General features: G+C 39.7%; 1 protein-coding gene across 1 annotated transcript in view; it reads right to left on the bottom strand.

Annotated features, from left to right (window-relative positions):
- The window catches only part of PSMB7 (proteasome 20S subunit beta 7), a 56,130-nt gene extending 37,593 nt beyond the window's left edge, over positions 1–18,537 (bottom strand). The window contains exons 1-5 of the mRNA XM_063082277.1: positions 18,453–18,537; positions 17,932–18,025; positions 17,045–17,142; positions 15,563–15,703; positions 11,213–11,328 (exon numbers count right to left, since the gene is read on the bottom strand). Of these exons, the coding sequence (XP_062938347.1) occupies positions 11,213–11,328; positions 15,563–15,703; positions 17,045–17,142; positions 17,932–18,025; positions 18,453–18,514 (511 nt within the window). The 5' untranslated portion in view covers positions 18,515–18,537. The remainder of the gene's footprint in view (positions 1–11,212; positions 11,329–15,562; positions 15,704–17,044; positions 17,143–17,931; positions 18,026–18,452) is intronic.
- Between the last annotated feature and the right edge of the window lie 562 nt (positions 18,538–19,099).

Below are 19,099 nucleotides of genomic sequence, written 5' to 3'. Positions count from 1 at the left end.
CCTACAAGGCCTCATCTCCTGGTACTGGTGCTTGCTCTGGAGGCCAACAAAGCCAATGCGTGCAGAACTGATTTATGAATATAAAACAATGTTGGTGCCAGGGGACTGTGTTCAGCCACTAGAGAGCAGTGGAACACCTCTCATTGCTCAGTAAAACTGAGACAGAGACTTTAAATGGTTTAATTGTATGCATGCATTTCATTATAAGTCTTGGCCAAAAGCTTCCAGGCGAGGCAAGCCAAGCAATCAGACAATCTTGCATCGCTTGCTGAAATCCAGATTTGTCCTTTGTCAGCATAAACAGTTTAATTTGATGTTTTCACTCCTGAGTAAGCACTGAGTATTACATTTAAACCCCTTGTGAGGGGGAAGAATGCTTCCTTTTCATCAGCAAATGTACCTCAATGTCAAAGTCTACCTTTTACTCCCAGTGAATTTTTTAAAATTATTCCATTTAATATGCTTAGAAATATATTTTTAAAACACCCAGCATTCTCACTCAGAAACTAATTTCTCAAAAAATGTAGTGCCTTTTCTAAATGTGATGTAATGCAGTCAGAAAGGAGATAAATTTTACTCTAAGTAAACAATTTAAAACACCACTTGAAGAGAACAGGGATTTTTCTTATAATTGTGATTACAACCTCTTTTTGACTTGACAGGTTATAAACACTTATTCTTAAGAAAAGATTAACAATCGGGGCACCCAGGCCTAAAATGTGAAAGGTTTTATTTTTATTATTAATGCATTTTAATGAAATGCCACAAGGTATGGAGAGAGAAAACTGTTCTTAAAACATAGGCATCACCTAACCCTATGTTTATGGGATAAGATGGAGAATAAAAATTACTTTAAAATACACCCATCTTAATCAGCCTCCCACATGGCCAAGCCCTGCCAGGGAACAGAAGCTCTCACTCAGCACTGCTGAGCGCACGGCACACACTTCATCCTCGTGCTACAGAAGCTCAAGGCAGTGCCAGCTGACAGGTCTCTCAAAGGCATCCTTCACTGGTCCACATTTCAAAAGAACTTCACAAATGGCAGGTTATTCCACTTTGCAGGCCTTTTCCAAGTTTTCATGTCCCTCAGAGCCCTCAAGGACAAAAGGACTATAGATTTCAATAATCTATAAACCACACCTAGTTTTTTCATAAGTAAAGGGTTACCTTGTCCGTACAGCTAGCATGCAAACAATAAGAAAAAAATCCTAATTACTGAAAAAAAAATGTACAGTTATACATATTCTCTCATTTAATTCATCTGTGGACTAGACAGTATTATCTCCATTTTATAAATGGAAAAAAGCTAAATTCAGAGAGGTCAAGGAAAGAACCTACTGCAAGTCATACAGCTAGTAATGGAAGAGTAAGAATGTGAACCCAGATCTGGTTGATAGCAAATCCCTAGTTGTATTAACACACAGTGAAAAGTCTTCCTGCATAAAGCATAAAATGACTGTCCACTTAGTCTGACTGATAAGGAAGTAAAAGACCATCAAGCACTAGGTTATGAGGGTATAAAGGCACATCTCTTTAGAAGGGCCAATCCTGGTCCGATTCTGAAACAAGAGCAGGTAAAGATGAATTAGTTAACCTCAATCTCTCTAAAGCAGGGATTAAAGTAAAGAACTTAAAACTGAGCATTTCATTTAACTGTTCTGAAAAGTACTACTGGCAAAGGCTTTTACTTGGTTGTAGACTAAGGACTGAATGCAAATCAGAAAAGACTTCCTGGTAAAATGTCACAGCAGAAAAAAAGGAGGAATAACATCCTATACATTAATTCAATACCACACCATTTTACCTACAAGAGACGTTTAATATTTTTTTTACACAGAACCAAGAACAAAGTCCACTCTAATTAGAATGGATTAAGAACTGGCAAAGGCTGACTATATTACATTCCCTCTAACAATATGGTGAATTTTAGAAGTAAATATTTTCTCATTTTCTAACATAATGGCACCATCTATTGGCTTAGTACCATCTTTGCAGCAACCAGGAAGCAAGATGCATAATTCAACTTTCATGGGCTTTTGGTTCACAGTTGTTTTATTCCTGGCTTTCCATAACGGGATATATTTTAAGATATAAAATCCATGCATTGCACATTTTAAATCTTCTAAAATGCATCTTACTTATATTAATCAAAGCAGGAAAAAGTGCCAGAGAAATCTTAGTACACAGAATTGCACACAGAGAACGTGTTGGCACTAAAATTATGAAAACACCATGCACCAAACATCTACCATGTGCTACATACAAAAATTCTTATGTATGGTATCTCACTTCAACCTCACACATTTCCCATGGGACAGTTCTTCTAGCCACCTTTTTATAGAAGAAATCAACGCTCACAGTCAAACAGCTAATAAATGTTGGACTTAAGTTTGAACACAATTGTACTCCAAATACCAGCTCTTTTCACTAGGCAACACTGCCTCAAAAACTAACACCAAGAGCAACACATACACATAAAAAGTGCATATGGTTTACAGAGCATGTTCACAAACAACGTAACATTTCAGCATCCCAATAACCCTGTGACCTTCTCAAGTCAAAAAAAAAAGTTTCACCTTAGAAATAAGGGATATGAGGTTCAGAGAAGTTAGGTAACTAGGCTCTGGTCAAGCAGAGCCAGAACCAAAGCCAGGGCTACCACTTCTTTTTCTAGGATCCTAAGTTATACCTCAGGTGGTTGCAGAAAAGCTCACTTTGGGTGGTCACTGGCTGTATGAACAAAGCTCCCACCAGAATGGGGTTTCTTGGACCAGCACAGTTCCTCCCTTGCACAGCACCTGGCCCACAGACAGCAGGGGTGTGGACGAAATCCAGTACAATGGAGACACACACTCCTGAAGCTCCTGTACACAGTCAATCACACGGCTAACCCTAGTGCAGGAAAAAGAATTTCAGCAACACCACAGCATTGAAGTCCATATATACATATGTCCTCTGAGAAGTCCTTTATGAAGGCCTATGAACTAAATTACAGCTGCTGCTAAATTCACGCCTGATTTAAGAGTTGAAAAGGAACATGGAAGAAACATTTGCCACCTTGAGGCACACTCATTTGACCCAGTGCAGGATAACTTTCAAAATCAAGTCACGTGGAGATACCAAAATGTCTACACAGAGGCTGCACTTCAGTATAAAAATACAGAGAAAATGGCAGGTCTGAAGTCTCTATCAATGTTTCTTTGTTCCAACTTAATTCTAAGATTCTTCTGCCCACAACGTAAGACATCTGGTACATTAACTCCTCTGTCCTGCATCTTTTTAACTGTTCCGGGGCCCTGGAAACTGGGACTTAGCAGGTGCATTCCAGTAATTAGAAAACTGTATAACCAGTTTACCTAGAGATAGAGTTTTACCTCGAAGGCCCTGACAGGGACCCTAAGTCTTCTCTAATGGTGCATACCAATGTTTATTCCTTAAGTTAGTATTCCTAAATTGTCCAAGGGCCTCATTTCTAGGAATGTCATGCTTGAAATTTTATTCATGTTAATTCTCTATGTGGATAAGCTGACAAAAATAAAAATTTTATATACCTTGCCAATGCTGCTACAAGGAACACTGCCAAACTAATAGCAAAAGATGGTCCCCAAGCTTCTTCTGACACTACTTCAGTTTGCCTAATAAAGAAAAGCTGGCAAGTTCAAAGAATAAGTTAATTAATCTGAGAATTAAAAGAACCCACATTGTCTATAAAAAAACATGACTAAAACTCTTTCCTTTTCTTAACAAAGAAAAGTCAAAGAATATTGCCCGGCTTCCAATAATCACACTAATCAACCACCAGCAGTCTCTTCCAAATTATTCTCTTAAAAAAGAAATAAGTAAATAAAACCTAAGGGGTTCTTCCCCCCCCCCCCCCCCCCCGAGAATGGACCAAACCACATTTGGCCTGGCCTACAGGACACATACCACTCACAGTAATGATGCAGCCAAGGGAGAAAAGTCAGAGACTGGGGTTCCCATCCCAACTCATGCACTTCTTTGCCATGTGACCTTGGCAAGTAAGCTCTGTGAGCTTCAGCTTCCTCATTTGTAAGACAGGAATAATAGTACCCACCTCACAGTGTTGCAAAGATTAAATCAGTAAAACACTGCACAACAGCTGCTGGTACTACAGCCAGATGAACATTGCTATCATTATGCCATCAAAGGTTTTAGGATATAAACTGTCCAAAGGCCACACCACAAGAAGTTCGATACATTCACCTCCCAAGTAAACCCTCAGGAAGGCCAGTCCTCAGAGCCGAGGCTGCTGGACTCAGTGCTCAATGCAGATCGAGCTTTACCATCACGTTAAAGATAAGCAAGACAAGTCAGGTGTCTTCTATTCAATGTAAATTAAGAGCAGCCTTCAGTCACCTGGCTAGTCGCCAATATAAGTCCATGGGTAGACAAAATTTAGACACCCTTGTCTTATAGTAATCTGTAGCTTCCTGTTCTCACTGTCAAATCACTCAGGGAAAAAAAATTAATTACAAACATTTGCTTTTATTTCTCATAATAAAAAACTAATAACTAAACAAGAGAATTCAGACAAAATATTCATTTTCTCACTTAAGTAACATTTATGGAAAGCCCCAATCCCACAGTCAAGGTTAATGTTCCATGAGAGCATTTCATTTAGGAGGACCTTCTATTTTATCTGTAGTTTGAGGTCTGGTTTGCAGCTCACCCGAAATAAATAATATGAATTAAAACAAAATCCACCGAATTTCAGCAACGCTGGGGTTCTCTCTCAATATCCAGCTCCCCACCCCCTCAAAGGGAAGGAATGGGAAGGGAGAAGAGGAGAAAAAAAGAAAAGAAAAAAACAAAACAACAACAAAAATGCAAGCCAGATTTGGAAATAAGGCGGCCCTGCACAGCTACTACCACAAGGGACAATGGCTAAAAGAAACTAAAAGAGCCACAAAGACAAAGCTCAGGGCAGTACAAAACTGTACGTATTTTAGATTCTCCATAAAGGGTTCCTCTTCATAATGGACTTGGATTGGAAAGAAACAAAAAATAAAAATCATGTTGTCTTGAGGTGGCAGGAATTGTGAATAATTTATTTTTTTTAATTTCTTTTGATACAATAAAGCTATTTTGGTAAATACTGTTTTAACATGCAGGGTAGAATGTCTACAGACAGAACAGATGAAAATAAGACAAACAAATAAATGCCCTTTGGGAATTTGTGTAAATATCTTTAGTATTTGGAAGCAAGACTTAATAGCTTAATGAAATAACATCTGTAAGATGATAAAATCACAGCAGCTGTGCCGTACTGGGGCGTGCTTGAGATGGTAGAGTTCAAATCCCAGCTTTGCCACTTACAGGCTGAGAGATAACAGGTAATCGCTAAATCTAAGTTTCAGTTTTCTCATCAATAAAATAGCAATACTAGCATCCCTTGCATAGAATTTTAACTGAAAATAATGTGACAGCACCTGGCAGACTCTCTGGCACAAAGACACTCCATAAATGTGGTTTAAACTTAAAATAATAGTAATCCTTAACAAAGGAAGAAAAAAAGGACTTGTCACATATATACAGTGCTTTGTGCCATTCTCTAACAGCTAACTTGGGGCCACCAAAATGGAACACAATGAAAACCAACTCTATTTCAATGGTATTACAAACAGTTCACAAACAATGAGCAGCAGCTAGGGCTTCTCACACTAAGTTTCAGACATCCTTTGGCACAAACAAGTTAGAAAATCAAAAAATAAGTTCACCATCAAATATTTATTGAATCACACACAATTGTGAGATTGAGAAAGTAAGACACAGATTCTATACTCAGAGATCTCAAAATTTTGCAGGGGCAGAAGGGATAAGGGCTAGGGAAAGAAGTTCAGTCAAGGCTGGAGTCCTGGAATCAGATTTCATACCCAGAGGGACTTGCTAACACAGCCGGGGGCAGCCGGGAGGGAATGACTTCTGGCATGACTTGGGCAATGAGGAGGACAACTCCAGGCAGAAAAGGCATCTCTGAAAGAAGTCAGTGTGGCAGCAAGGGTTGTAAAAGTCTGTTCAGGGGAGGGCAAGGGGCCTCTGCCACAGAGGCCCAGGGTACAAGTGGAGGAGGAATGGGAAATGAGCCGAGCTCATTGGAAAAAGGGCCTAGAGATCAACTGGCAAGGGAGGTAGCGCCAGGTGGAGGAGTTACTACGGCACTACAGCCAAGAGCCAGCTGGCACTGAGGGAGACAGGGGAGAACTGACAATAGAGACTCAAGAGCTGGCCTAAGGGTTGGCTGTGTTCTGAGTGCTCTCTGTAATGACACTGGTCATCCCTACTGCCCCTGGACCAGCACACACCCTTAACATCTTAACATTTCTGGCCAGATACAATCTCCCTACTTGCCCCCAGACTCCCACATGTCAATGCTCCCTGCAGCTGTCAGACAGCTCTTTCTAACAAGCAAATTAATCCTATCATTCCCTGGCTTGAAAACACTAGCTAGGAACCTCCAAGACAAAATCAAAACAGCTCAGCCTGCATCATCAGGCCCCTCTCTGGCCTTGCTTTCCAACCTCACTTTCCAGCCCTGCCTCTGCTCTACCCTCTGCCACATCCATTCACTCTGAAGACCCTTCACATTTTTGCTTCTGCTGCGCCCCCTGCATGGAACCCTCCCCCCCACCTCCACCCACTGCTCCTGCCTCACCCCTCCAGCAAATTCTGGCCTTCCCATCCCTTGACCACACCAATCACTTGTGCACCACAGGACCTGCAGAGTCTATTCCTCGGGGATAGGGGGTGGGTGGCTTATTGCTACTCATCAGTCAGGTCTCAGCTTTACTTCTTCCCAGTTTTCACCTACCAGATGGGCAAAAATACCCAGTACTGGTGAGGTTGTGAGAGAAAGGCATCCTCCTATTCTCTGGTGGGAGCACAAATTAGGGCCATATTTTTGGAAGGCAATTTGGCAATAGCTCTCAAAACGTAAAATGCACTGTCTAGCTGGCTACCTGTCACTTTTTTGGGCTGCCCAGCAGCTGTACTTCCTCCCTATGTCTGGGGAACTCCACCACCCTAGGAGTGGGAGGCTGAGCTTCACCAATCAGAAGCACCCACCATTCCCCATAAAGAACTCTCTGGCAGTGAAAGGAATGGCAGGGAGACTCAGTTCCAAGGTGGCCAGGGTCCAACACCAGCTGTACCAACAGAGCAGACTGAGTTTCCAGTACTCACCTGCAATGTCCCATTGTGAAGCATGATTTTTAACACTGTTCTTGGCCCCAAACCCAGTTCTCACCCTCCCAGCTATGTTGTGAGCCACCCTGCTATCCGTTTAAAAAAGTCATTCTTTTCCTTAAATCATCCAGTGATTCTACTGCTTGCAGCAGAGAATTCTGACCAATATATGCATATACCCTAATCCAGAAATTATAAAACTAGACAGAGGCACATTTGTTGTAAAATTCTGAAAAACAAAATATCCATCATGGTACAGCTATGCATCACTTAACAACAGGAACCCATTCAGAGAAATGCATTAGACGATTTCATCATTGTGCGAACATGACAGAGTGCACTTACACAAACCTAGATGGTATGGCCCACTACACACCCAGGCTATACAGTATAGCCATTATAATCTTACAGGACCACCTTCTGTCATATATGCAGTCTGTCGTTCACCAAAAGTTGTTATACAGCACATGATTAATGCAATTCTATAAGCTGTTATTACAGAAATGATATAGATTTATATATGCTTATACAAAAATCTCCAAAACAAGTTAGTAGTAAGCGAAGAATACTATGGATAGCATGTCCTCAGCATTGGACAGATCATCTAGGCAACAAATTAACAGAGTAACCATTATTCTTTCAGAAGGAGAGAAGAAATCTAGGGTCATTAGAGGGGGGAAGGGAATGGGGGAAGGCAAGAGATTGGACAAGGGGCAGAAAGAATAATTACGATTTGTAATGATATATATGCTAGTAATATTGATTTGATCAAAATATCTCAATGTTCGACTCCAAAAATATGTATAATCGATTTTGATTCAATAAATAAAATTAAATTTAAAATAAATAAATTAAATTAAATTTAAGTTTAAAAAAAATAAAGGCATTAGATATATAGACAGATAAATGACAGAGAAAGAGATATATGAAGGTGTATCATAAAATATTTTCTGGGAAATAACAAAATTCTTAACCATGGTTACTTTGGAGGAGGAATATGAAATACAGAATAGACATTTTTCACGTGGCACTCTGTCCCACTTGAATGTTCTATCACATTCATAAATTACTTTCATTAGAAAATGCGGGTTTTGGGGCCGGCCCGTGGCTCACTCGGGAGAGTGCGGTGCTGATAACACCAAGGCCCCGGGTTCGGATCCCATATATGGATGGCCGGTTCGCTCACTGGCTGAGCGTGGTGCTGACAACACCAAGTCAAGGGTTAAGATCCCCTTACCGGTCATCTTTAAAAAAAAAAAAAGAAGAAGAAAATGCGGGTTTTTTTCATTAGAAAATATTTTAATGTCGCTCAGAAAGGACTTCCCAAAGACCCATCATCCACATGCTTCTTCCTATTCTTTCCTCTTATTACTGTCCTTTTCCTCTAGGGCACGTATCACAATGTGTTCTTTTAGATCACTTCGTATTTACCTGTTTAATGCCTGTTTCTCCCACAAGACTGTAAGTTCTGAGGCAGGACCTGTGCTGACCACTGTATTCCCAGTGCCTAACACCAGTGATGCTAAATAATGAATGAAAGGATCTTACTCACCTTTTAAGTCTCAGCTCAAGTAAAGTGAAGCTTTTCCTGAGTTCCCCAGGTTAGAAAAGACCCTTGCTCCCTTGGCCCCCTATTGCCCTTGTCAGTGTATACATCTGTCTCCTCCATTAGATTGTGAGCATCTTGAGAGCAAAGACCTTCACATTCATCTCTATCTTTTACAGGCACTCAATAAGTGGTTGATGAATGAATGAATGAACAAACAAAACCTCAGAGTAATTCACTCTTGCATAAAATCAGATGTTGCTGATGTCTCATTCTTCTTAAACCGGTCTTTCAGAATAGCAAAAACAGAAGTGGTTTCTAAACAGTGTCCTATAAACTCAAAGTGGTGAACTCATCACCCTGAACTCAAACTTAACTTTTAGAGACAAGAGACCACTGCTGGCCAGGACAAGGCACAAAGCAGGGTTGCAAAAGTGAAATGAGCAGACACAAATCTGCTTGACTTTTTCTAAGTCAGCTTTATGCTGATAAGACAAATTACTACAGTTCAAAAGCAAGAGAAATCAATTTAATTTTCCCATTTTAAAAACAAAACTGCTTTGTATCAATGTTAAATCTCCTGAATTTGACAATTTTATCAAGGTGATATGAGAACATCTTAAAGGATTTAGTGGTAGGGGGTTACGATGTCTATTTACTCTCAAATGGTTATACACACACACACACACACACAAAAAACAATAATAGTAATAATAATAATAATGTGTACATGTGAGATAGAGTTAATGTGGTAATGTTAACAATCAACAAATCTGAAAAATAGGTATATGACTGTTCACTGTACATTATTCTTACTTTCCTGCAAGTTTGAAATTTTTTAAGTTAAAAAAGAAGAAATGAAACAAAACTACTTAATAGAAAAAGTTATGCCGCCTTTACCACCATTTAAGGGTATCAGATGGGGAGAAATAAAAACATACTTTGATGGAGATAACAAACACATTTGAATAAAGCAACTCAGAACAATTCTAAAATGACTGTAAGTATCTTCATTTTAAAATAATTACAAAGATTCATCCATATGGTATCTGGGGGTAAATCATTCTCCCCAACAAACAGGGAACATCTGCTGTATAAAAATAGGTAACACAATGGCATAGCAAAGTCTCAAACTGGCAATTTCCAAACTATTCAAGGCAGCAGTTTTCCTAGCTGCAGAACCAAGATACCAAGACAGAAAACATAAGAGGTAAACGACAGCTGGAAAAACACCAGCTACACATGACCTGCTCAAATTTCCAGATCTATATATCTGACCCAGAAATTTAATGTAAATGTTAGAACTTGAAAATCCCAATTCTTCTAAATATAATTTTATCACTTTTTTCCCACCAGTCATTAAAAAAATGCTCCTTATCTAGCAGTTTGAGCTAAAATACAAACGTAAAAAGCTGGGCTGAAGAGAGTAACTACTACTGAGATTGCCTTAATGAAACGTATTATTACATATTATTATTTTTAGGCTTGCTCATCCAAGAGTTGTATGTTTCTTGATTTATTTAAATCTTTTGTGTTCCCAGTACTTTATTTTCATTTTCTTCTTATACTTGACCTCTGGAGAATAAAAAGCCTTAAAGTCTTTCAAAAAAGAAAAAGAGTAACTACTATTTACAGGCCAGGCACTGGAGCAGATGCTTTATATACATTATTTCCAATCATTACAACAACCTGGTGTGGTAGGTATTGTTGACACCATTTCACAAGTGAGGAAATCAAGATTCAGATAGGAATCAAATGCCCATGATCCTTCGAAGATTAAGTAGGAAAGAAGGACATTGGTCACTCTAGATTTAAAAAAAACAAAACAAAAAAACTCTATGCATGCACCAGGCCTCTAAGGGGAGGCCTCCATTCTAGCTTTCCATCTTCCTGTAAGGGTCTTTCACTTAAATCTCACTTTCTTTATGAAACCTACCCTGACCTTTCTATTTAACACTGTGATCTGCCTTCCACCCCTTCCTCTGCTCACCACTCCCAGGTCGTCTCACTGTGCATGAATTTTTTTTAACTTTTTGTTTTGAGATTATTGGAAATTCACACACAGATGTAAAATATGGAGTTTCCATACACCATTGACCCAGTTTTCCCCAATGGTAATATCTTATATAACTATAGTATAATATCACCTACATTGCTTGTTTCTCCTAGTATCACTTTCTAATTTTTTTTTTTTCTTTTACAGTTTTTTTTATTGTCTGTCTACTCCCACTAAAATATAAACTCCTTGAGGGCAGAAATCTTTACCTAAATTTTGTTCACTGCTATATCCCAAGCACCTAGAACAGGGTCTAATCTGTAGTAGGAACTCAATAAATATTTGGTGAATGAATCAAGGCACTGTATTGCACAGCCTCTTCTAACAGGAAATAGACCAACTCCAAAAGAGACCATCTTGGTAAATAAAAGGATTCTGAAACATCAGGGAAACACTATACTCACCCATGGTGACATAAGGCAACTTATCAGTTGATCCATGAGGATAGATGCTGTAGAGGTGAGGTCCAGTAACATCTACTCCCCCTAAAACAAGGGCTGCACCAATGTAACCTTGATACCTGGTGATCAGAATATGCACAAGAAAAAAAAACATGAGTACACAGCATCACTGTAACTTAACCAAAAGCTGCATGAGAAGTCAGACAATAAAAAGCTTTTCTTATACTGTTTCATTAAGGAGTTATTGGTTATTGTTTTGATGGGAACAAAAGGGGGAAGGGAACTAACATTAGATGAACATCTACTATCAGCCAATATAAACTGTAAATTGTGCGAGGCACTCCATACCTCATTTCAGCTCAGCCTCACAGCCCCTATAAAAGAGGACACTATCAGTCCCATTTTAGAGAAAGGAAAACCAACCCAAAGACATTAAGTACTCACCCAGTGTCTCAGAGCCAAGTTCGGCTTACTCCAAAGGTTATCAGCACCCTTCCCATTACACCTCTCTGTGATCAGCAAATAAGCTACCTTCAAAGTTAAGGATAAGGATTGGCTAAACTCAAGCTATTTAGCTGTTCCAATTATCATCCTCACCTCAGCATCAACGGGAAAATGGCGCATGTCAAAACACCTTTTCCTTTGAATAAACCCACATGCAAAAAAAATTTGTTTTTGGTAGCTGGGTGCTACAGGGATACAAACCCTTGACCTTGGTGTTATCGGCACAACACTCTAACCAAATGATGCAAAATTATAATCATGGATATAAGCTCATATTGAGTAAAAGAGAAAAATAATTCTTCATTTAGGGAAGTGAATAATGAAATAACTCCATGACAGCCTATAAAAACCACTGCTACCGCCCACAGCATAAAGCCATACCTCTTCAGGAACACTGACAGGGAATATATTTCCACCCCACCCACCTCCATTTAATTGCATATGTATTTGTTCCTTTGGACCCTTTACCTGGTTGGTTTTCCATTTCTAAAGATTCCTTTCCCTGTATTTGGTTTAGTTTTTTACCATCAGAATTGCTATGCCAGATAAACATGCTGGATGTAAAGTTCTCCATTGTGAGCCTTTAGTTCTTTGGGAAGAAAAATGAAACCGACACACGCTGAATTTGCTGAATAAGCTAATTATTAAAACTAATACAAATAAATTAACACATGAACCAAAGTCAGTTTGAGACTGAGACATAGCTACACATCAGGAAGTGCTCTAGGTAAACAGAACAGTCAAGTCCAATATTTACCCTGTCCCTTCATTACCAAAATGTTATTTCACAAAGAATCTCCCACTTACAGGTAAAAAATTCAAGAACAGGAAAATTTTTAGAAGGAGCCTAAAGAGGGAGCAGAGGCCCAGAGAGGGGAAGAAACTGCTCCACAGCCACATGAGCTAGCAGCAGGGTCAAGACTAGAGCTCAGGGCTCCAGAATAGCCAGTTCCACCACCCCACCAGTCCAGTGCCTCTTCTACCATACCAAACGCCTATAAAACAGGGTGTTTAAATAAAGTCAATAATAATCACCTAGTTCTCTTCCAAGCTAAAATATAATCTGTTTGACGCCTTTAAAAGAATCTAAAATGTTTTGGCAGGTTACTGAAATCCTTAAAACTGATCCAGAAATTCTACTTTCAGGACTCTATTCTAAGGATATACAGTTGTCCCTTGGTATTCACAAGGGATTGGCTGCAAGACCCGTCAGATACCAAAATCCAAAGATGCTCAAGTCCCTTATACAAAATGGTGTAGCATTTGCGTATAACCTATGCACATCCTCCCATATACTTTAAATCATCTCTAGATTACTTATAGTACCTTATATAATGTAAATGTTATTTATTTTGCATTGTATTTTGTCTATTGTTGTGTTATTCTTTTGCTGTATTTTTTTTTTTTTAGAATATTTTTGATCCACCATTGGTTGAATCTGTGGATGTGGAACCCACAGATATGGAGGGCTGACTATAACCAGACAAATACAAGGGTACTTCAAACAATCTGGAAAAATAGAATTAAAAAATAATACAAATAATCTTCCCATGATCTTTTTGAGGTACCCTCATATACAGAAATGAATACACAAGGATGTTTACTACAGCACTGTTTATGATGCTAAAAAACTGAAAACAGCCAGAGGGCGAAATGGCTGGAAAAACTGATACAGCTATACAACTGAACACTATACAATTATTAGAAAACCATGCTACATTTTCTTACACACTATTGATGGTAGTACAATTTAGTACAACCTTTCTTAAGGACAGTTTTTGCAATATGTATCAAAATATTAAATGTGCAAACAGTGGCTAAGAAAGGTGAGCTGAACCATCCAAAGTCACAATTGTCAGTGCTGTGGATGGGACCTGACCCAAAGTTCTAAAATCAAATCCTGCACTTTCTTTTCCTTATACTACTGTGATTCATTTTACATAACTTATCAAAAATGTCAGAGGACATAAAGGACTATAAGTGCCCTGGTTTAAATTTTTAAATATTCCTCTCAAAACCATTTGATAAAATTAAACTTTTACAAAATATGTTAAACTAAAAATGAAAAAACACTGAAAAAAGGAGAACTTCAAATTCCTAAGACATTCTAAAGAGATTAACATAAACATTTGCTAGATTATTTTGCTAAATGCTTTAAACAACATTGCAAAGAATCTTGAAATATTTGCAGCACTTTTACAAGTTTAAAAGTTGTTTTTATGCAATGTACCACACAAGCCACCAGAGGGAGCTTTGCATTTAAAATTAAAATCCACTAATGTCTTCAAAAATCTCATCAATAGGTGTGTTTTAACAAATTCTACTCACACTGTACTGGAAGAATTTATTTGGTTGCCAATAATTCTCCTGGAATAGAATGATGACTATGGACATGAATAAATGGAAACCACTGACATAAGGGCTCAGAACAGGAATTAGGCAGATAGGCTTCCTGCCCATATGACTGACTCTAAGTCTTGGTCTTCTTATCTGTCAAAAGAGATCTATACTACTGGCCTTACCGAAGGGCTGCACTACACCTCATATACACTACTGGGAAACCAGGGGCCATGGTGGACACATACATGAGAACCTGCAAATTCTCAAGAAGCCAAGGGCCATGCAGGAAACAATGAAGTGAGCAAGGCAGAGACTGTGACAGATGAAGCACACACCCCCACTTCCAAAGCGACGTCTACCACTCGGTCCCAGAAGATTACGATCACATGTTATCCCACCCTCTTTTTAAATTATTTTCAAAAGAAGCCAAAAATCCAGACTTTTCATTCAAGTTTCCCAATATATAAGCATTGGTCGCTTTTTTAAAAAAAACACCATGTGACCCAAATAAAATTCTCTACAGGCCAATGACCTATGAGCCATCAGTTTACAATCTTTGCTTTCTATTCACACACCCCCTTAATTCTCACAACAAGCCCCAGGGGCAGTTATCATGATATCCATTCTACATATAAGAAAATACGAAAGAATTGTTAAAGGTAAGGCAGGTCCCAAAAGGAGAAGCCAGTATTCCAACCCAAGACTAAATGCTCAGGCTATTTCCACTATAATTCACTGTCTTCCTTATAAGGAGCAAATGAGAAAATGGACTCAAAATTTGAAAATTGTGGAGATCTATACAAACATAAAGTAATGATGCAATTGTAAAAGGAGAAAGAGAAACTAAACTACTAATATGAATTATTGATGGGAGTCAGCAGTGAGTGAAGGTTGGACAAGTTACTACACCTCTCTAAGCCATGATTTGTTCACTTATAAATAGGAGATGGTAATAGCCCCTGTATCAGTTAAAGAGATAAAATGTGATCATGCATAAAGCACTTTAGCACAGTCTCTAGAATAGAGTAAGAAACAGAAAAAGGTTGGTCAATATTCATATTATTATACCCACTTGTAGCCAACTACAAATATCAGTTTTCATTTCATTGCTATTTTGCCCCTAAAAGAGGGAGAAAAAAAACCCAACCATTTATGTTGGTTTGTTTATTGATGGGGGGGTTGTCATGTTCCACATAACAAGACCTAAGGTTCTTCCCGCTCTAATTTTCTTACTATGAGCAAAAAAGTTCCTCTCCAATAATATCCCTACGCTTCAGAAAATGATTCAATTGGTCACATGTGATTTATTCATGATAAAAATTAGATCCTATAAATTCAAATGTACGGTCAAAAGCCTTATGAAATTAAAATGACTTTTTAATAACAACTGATTTCTGGAATAAAATGTGTATTTCTGAATGCTTTTTCCCTAGCTTCCAGGCTTCCCTTGTCTGAAGATATAAGATATGAGGAAAAGATGCTTCAGAAATCCCCATCCTGGAACCTTACCTGAAAAGCATCTGCTTCAGCATCCGATTGGCCGTCACAACTCTGGGAAGGCGGCCAGTGGAGAGAGAGTGAAGCTCCAAGTTGGAAGAAATGAGCTGGGTTGTCATGTCTGTGTCTGCAGCTGTCCCAGCACCACAACAACTGAAAAATACAGTCAGAAATTTAGCTGCAATTCAATTACCAGAGGGATCAATTAAAAGTAGAACTTCTTGGATAACTTCCACACAGGTCAGGTACACAGAGAGATGTTTTGAGTATATATGCACTATAACTGCTCTGACTAACCAATCTTAAATAAACATAAAATTGAGAATATGCATCTAATTATGTGCAAATATATTCTCTGTGGCCCAGCAGAACATCTGACATCACTGGTTTCTGTGCCCCTAACAGAATATGCATTTTACAAATCCTACAGCTATATCCAAGTTGTATAAAAGAGCAAGGTGTGTTAAAAGTCTGGCAATTATACATTTACCAAGTATTTACTACCAGATTCCAATCACTACAATAAGCACTGGGAATAAATAAAATATAACACGGGTCTGATCCTTGATTTCAAAGTTGAGTGGAGGAGACACAGGTAGACAAAAATTATAATACACCATATAATACAAGGGTGCTTCAAAAAGTTCCTGAAAAAAAGTGAATTAAAAGATAATACAAATCTTTCCACAAATTTTCTGATGCACTCACACAATATAGTAACATAGATACAAAATGCTATAAGAAACTGGAGGAGACAGCAATTAATTCTGATCGTTAAGAAAAGGTTTCATATGAACTGGATGTGGAAGAACAAAAACTGTACAAGCAGAGAAGAGGAAAAGGCATTTCTAAGCAGAGAGACTGGCATAAGCAAAGGTGAAACAGCTTGGAGATGAGGGAAACAGGAAAATAGGGATAGGAGGGAAATAAGGAAAGTCCAAGTATAGCTGAAGCATGGGGTGATGGCAGCTAAAAAAGAGGTTAAAAGGAAAGCTTTTAGGAAGATTATGCAAGGCCTTAAATATCATGCTACAGATTTTCAATTTCATCCTGAAAGTAGTATGGAAACGTGAAAAGTCTCTTGAAAAGTTTTAGAGGAAAGGGATGTAATCAGCTCTGAATTTTACAAAATCCAATACAACAGAAGAGTGAATAGGATGGAAAAGAGACAAGAGGCAGAGAGGTCAACTAAACGATAGCTGCAATAGTCCACCTGAGAAACAAGAACCTGAACTAAGGCCTTAGCAGAGGGAAGGATAAGAGGGAAGGGATTCAAAAGGCACATAGAAGGCAGAACTGGATAACAACTGAATTGGAGACTGAAACAGAGTGGAGTTTAGATGACTTGCTTAGGTGACAGGTGGACAGAAATGCTATTTAAGGGAGACAGAAAATACAGGTTGAACAACATGTTTTAGTAAGGAGCATAGTAAATTCAATTTTAGCCCTGACATATTTGAAACATAAAAGCTATTCAAACTAATCAATACTTACTAAATATTAGGAGATATGAAGTGTATTTTTGAACAGTTCTTGTCAGCAACAACCATCCCTTCTGTTGCTCTTGTATCTGCTCCAAGAACTATGCCATCCTATTAAAAATATATATATATACATATTTTAAACGCTTTTCGTAAATAAACTACAGCTCTCTGTTATAGTCTAGAGAAAACAATGTTGGCCATACTCTACTCCCCCAATCCCATACCCCGAGCCAAAACTCCTACCAAAAATACTGTGCTACACTTTCAGAATTGAAGAAAAGACTTCTTACTAAATGCTACTGGATGAATCCTGAGTAGGTTGTAAGGATTATTCCCATTTTCAAATGGAGCTCCACAGATTGAGTGAATTCCTTACAAATCACAGAGCTAATCTGCAGATAATCCGGATTAAGATGCAGAAATCCTTCAATTTCTTTTTAAAACAAGTCACTCTTCATTTTTAATAACAGTAATTGTCATCTCTTTAGACCCTTACAGCAATTTAAAGCAGGAATTATTTCCTCCATTTGATGGATGGGGAGAGTATGACTACAGGAAGGAAAGTGAGCTTCCCCAAGGGGGAAGCAGCAAAGTTAAATGAGTAGACAAACCTGTGTGACCCTAAATCTACGCCCATAACATCCCCTGCTTCCTAAAGCAGTAACTCAAGAAAAATCACATTGACCCCCTGTCAAAAACTCTGCAGAGTTTGGAAAGAATATAAACCATTGATAAGCACACAAAACCTCCTGACAAAAGCAGTCTCTCCTAAAAACCCGCTGACCTACTCTACAGCATTTGCCCTTTCAGACCGAGCCAGGAGAGATAAAGGAGGCCAAGTGGACTCGTTCCTCTTAGCAATTTAATCACTGCTGCTGTTACTCTGTCCCAGTTTACCTTATAGACCACCCCCGCAATGGTCGTGCCAGTTTTCCGAGCCTTCGGAAGTTTGTACCCCTTCTTTGCAAAATCGGCTTCCAAGACGGCATTCCTGAGAACAAATGAAAGAATAAAGTGCTGAAGGGCAAGGCCACATAGCGCCACACTGTCACGACGAGTGCCTAACAGGGAACTCAGGAAAACTACTATTTGCCTTCACGCCCAATCTGTTCGCTGGATTCTTGCACCATCAGGACTGCTGCCCCGTTTTTCAGCGAAGAGCGCCTCAGAGAGGGGCCGCGATTCGCCTGAGGAGACGGAAACGGACGGTGTACGGGTGCGCTGGGGAGGTGGGAGGGTAGACCCGGCCTCGGGAGAAACCCAACCTCGGGCCGATTCCCCTGAGTCACACGAGCCGCAGGTCGCAGGCCCCGCCGTGCACCCTTCGCTCGGACTTCCCGGACCACGCCGCGGCCCAGCTGCCCCCCGGCACTACACTCCCACTCCCGCCCCGAACCCGAACCCGCGCAAGGCCGCACCTGCGGCAGTTATCAAACGAGAAACCTCCAACGGGTGGCTTGCACACCGACACGGCCGCCATCTTCCCCAGAAAGTGCTTCCGGGCCGGGGGCGGGAACAAACAAAAAGAGCCGGGCACTTCCGGCGCCGCTGGCGACTCGGGCTGAAGGGGCGGGGCAAACCCCAGGCTAGAGCGATCGATCTTAGAGTTTCGGGTTCCTAGAGAGTCCGGAGAACTCTAGAGTTTATCTCCCCAAGTGGCGTGGAGGAGAAACTGACTCCTGGAGTGGGGAAAGGACTTGTCCAAGGTGGAAGCACCAGCGACCAGGTCTCCTGCCGCTTAGACACGACCTGTTTCTACTGTGAATTCGGCTCCGCGGTGCAGTCACCCAAGTCCCAGGCATAGCCCCACCACCCAAGGACAGACACACCGAAGTCCCAGGCATATAGCCCCACCACCTCCTTGCATTGAGCAAGTCCGTCAAACTCTGAATGTTTCTTCTGCTATCAAATGGAGATAACTCCCACCTCAAAAGGCAGCTAAGAAATTACCAATAAGCACATGAAAAGATGCTCAGCATGATTAGTCATTAGGGAAATGCAGATGAAAACCACAATGAGATACCACTTCACAGCCACTGGGATGACTATAATCCAAAAGACAGAA

This window comes from Cynocephalus volans, chromosome 17, assembly GCF_027409185.1.
Source record: "Cynocephalus volans isolate mCynVol1 chromosome 17, mCynVol1.pri, whole genome shotgun sequence".
Taxonomy (NCBI): Eukaryota; Metazoa; Chordata; class Mammalia; order Dermoptera; family Cynocephalidae; genus Cynocephalus; species Cynocephalus volans.
The sequence above is the reverse complement of the archived record's forward strand: the minus strand, read 5'-3'. Positions and strand labels throughout refer to the sequence as shown.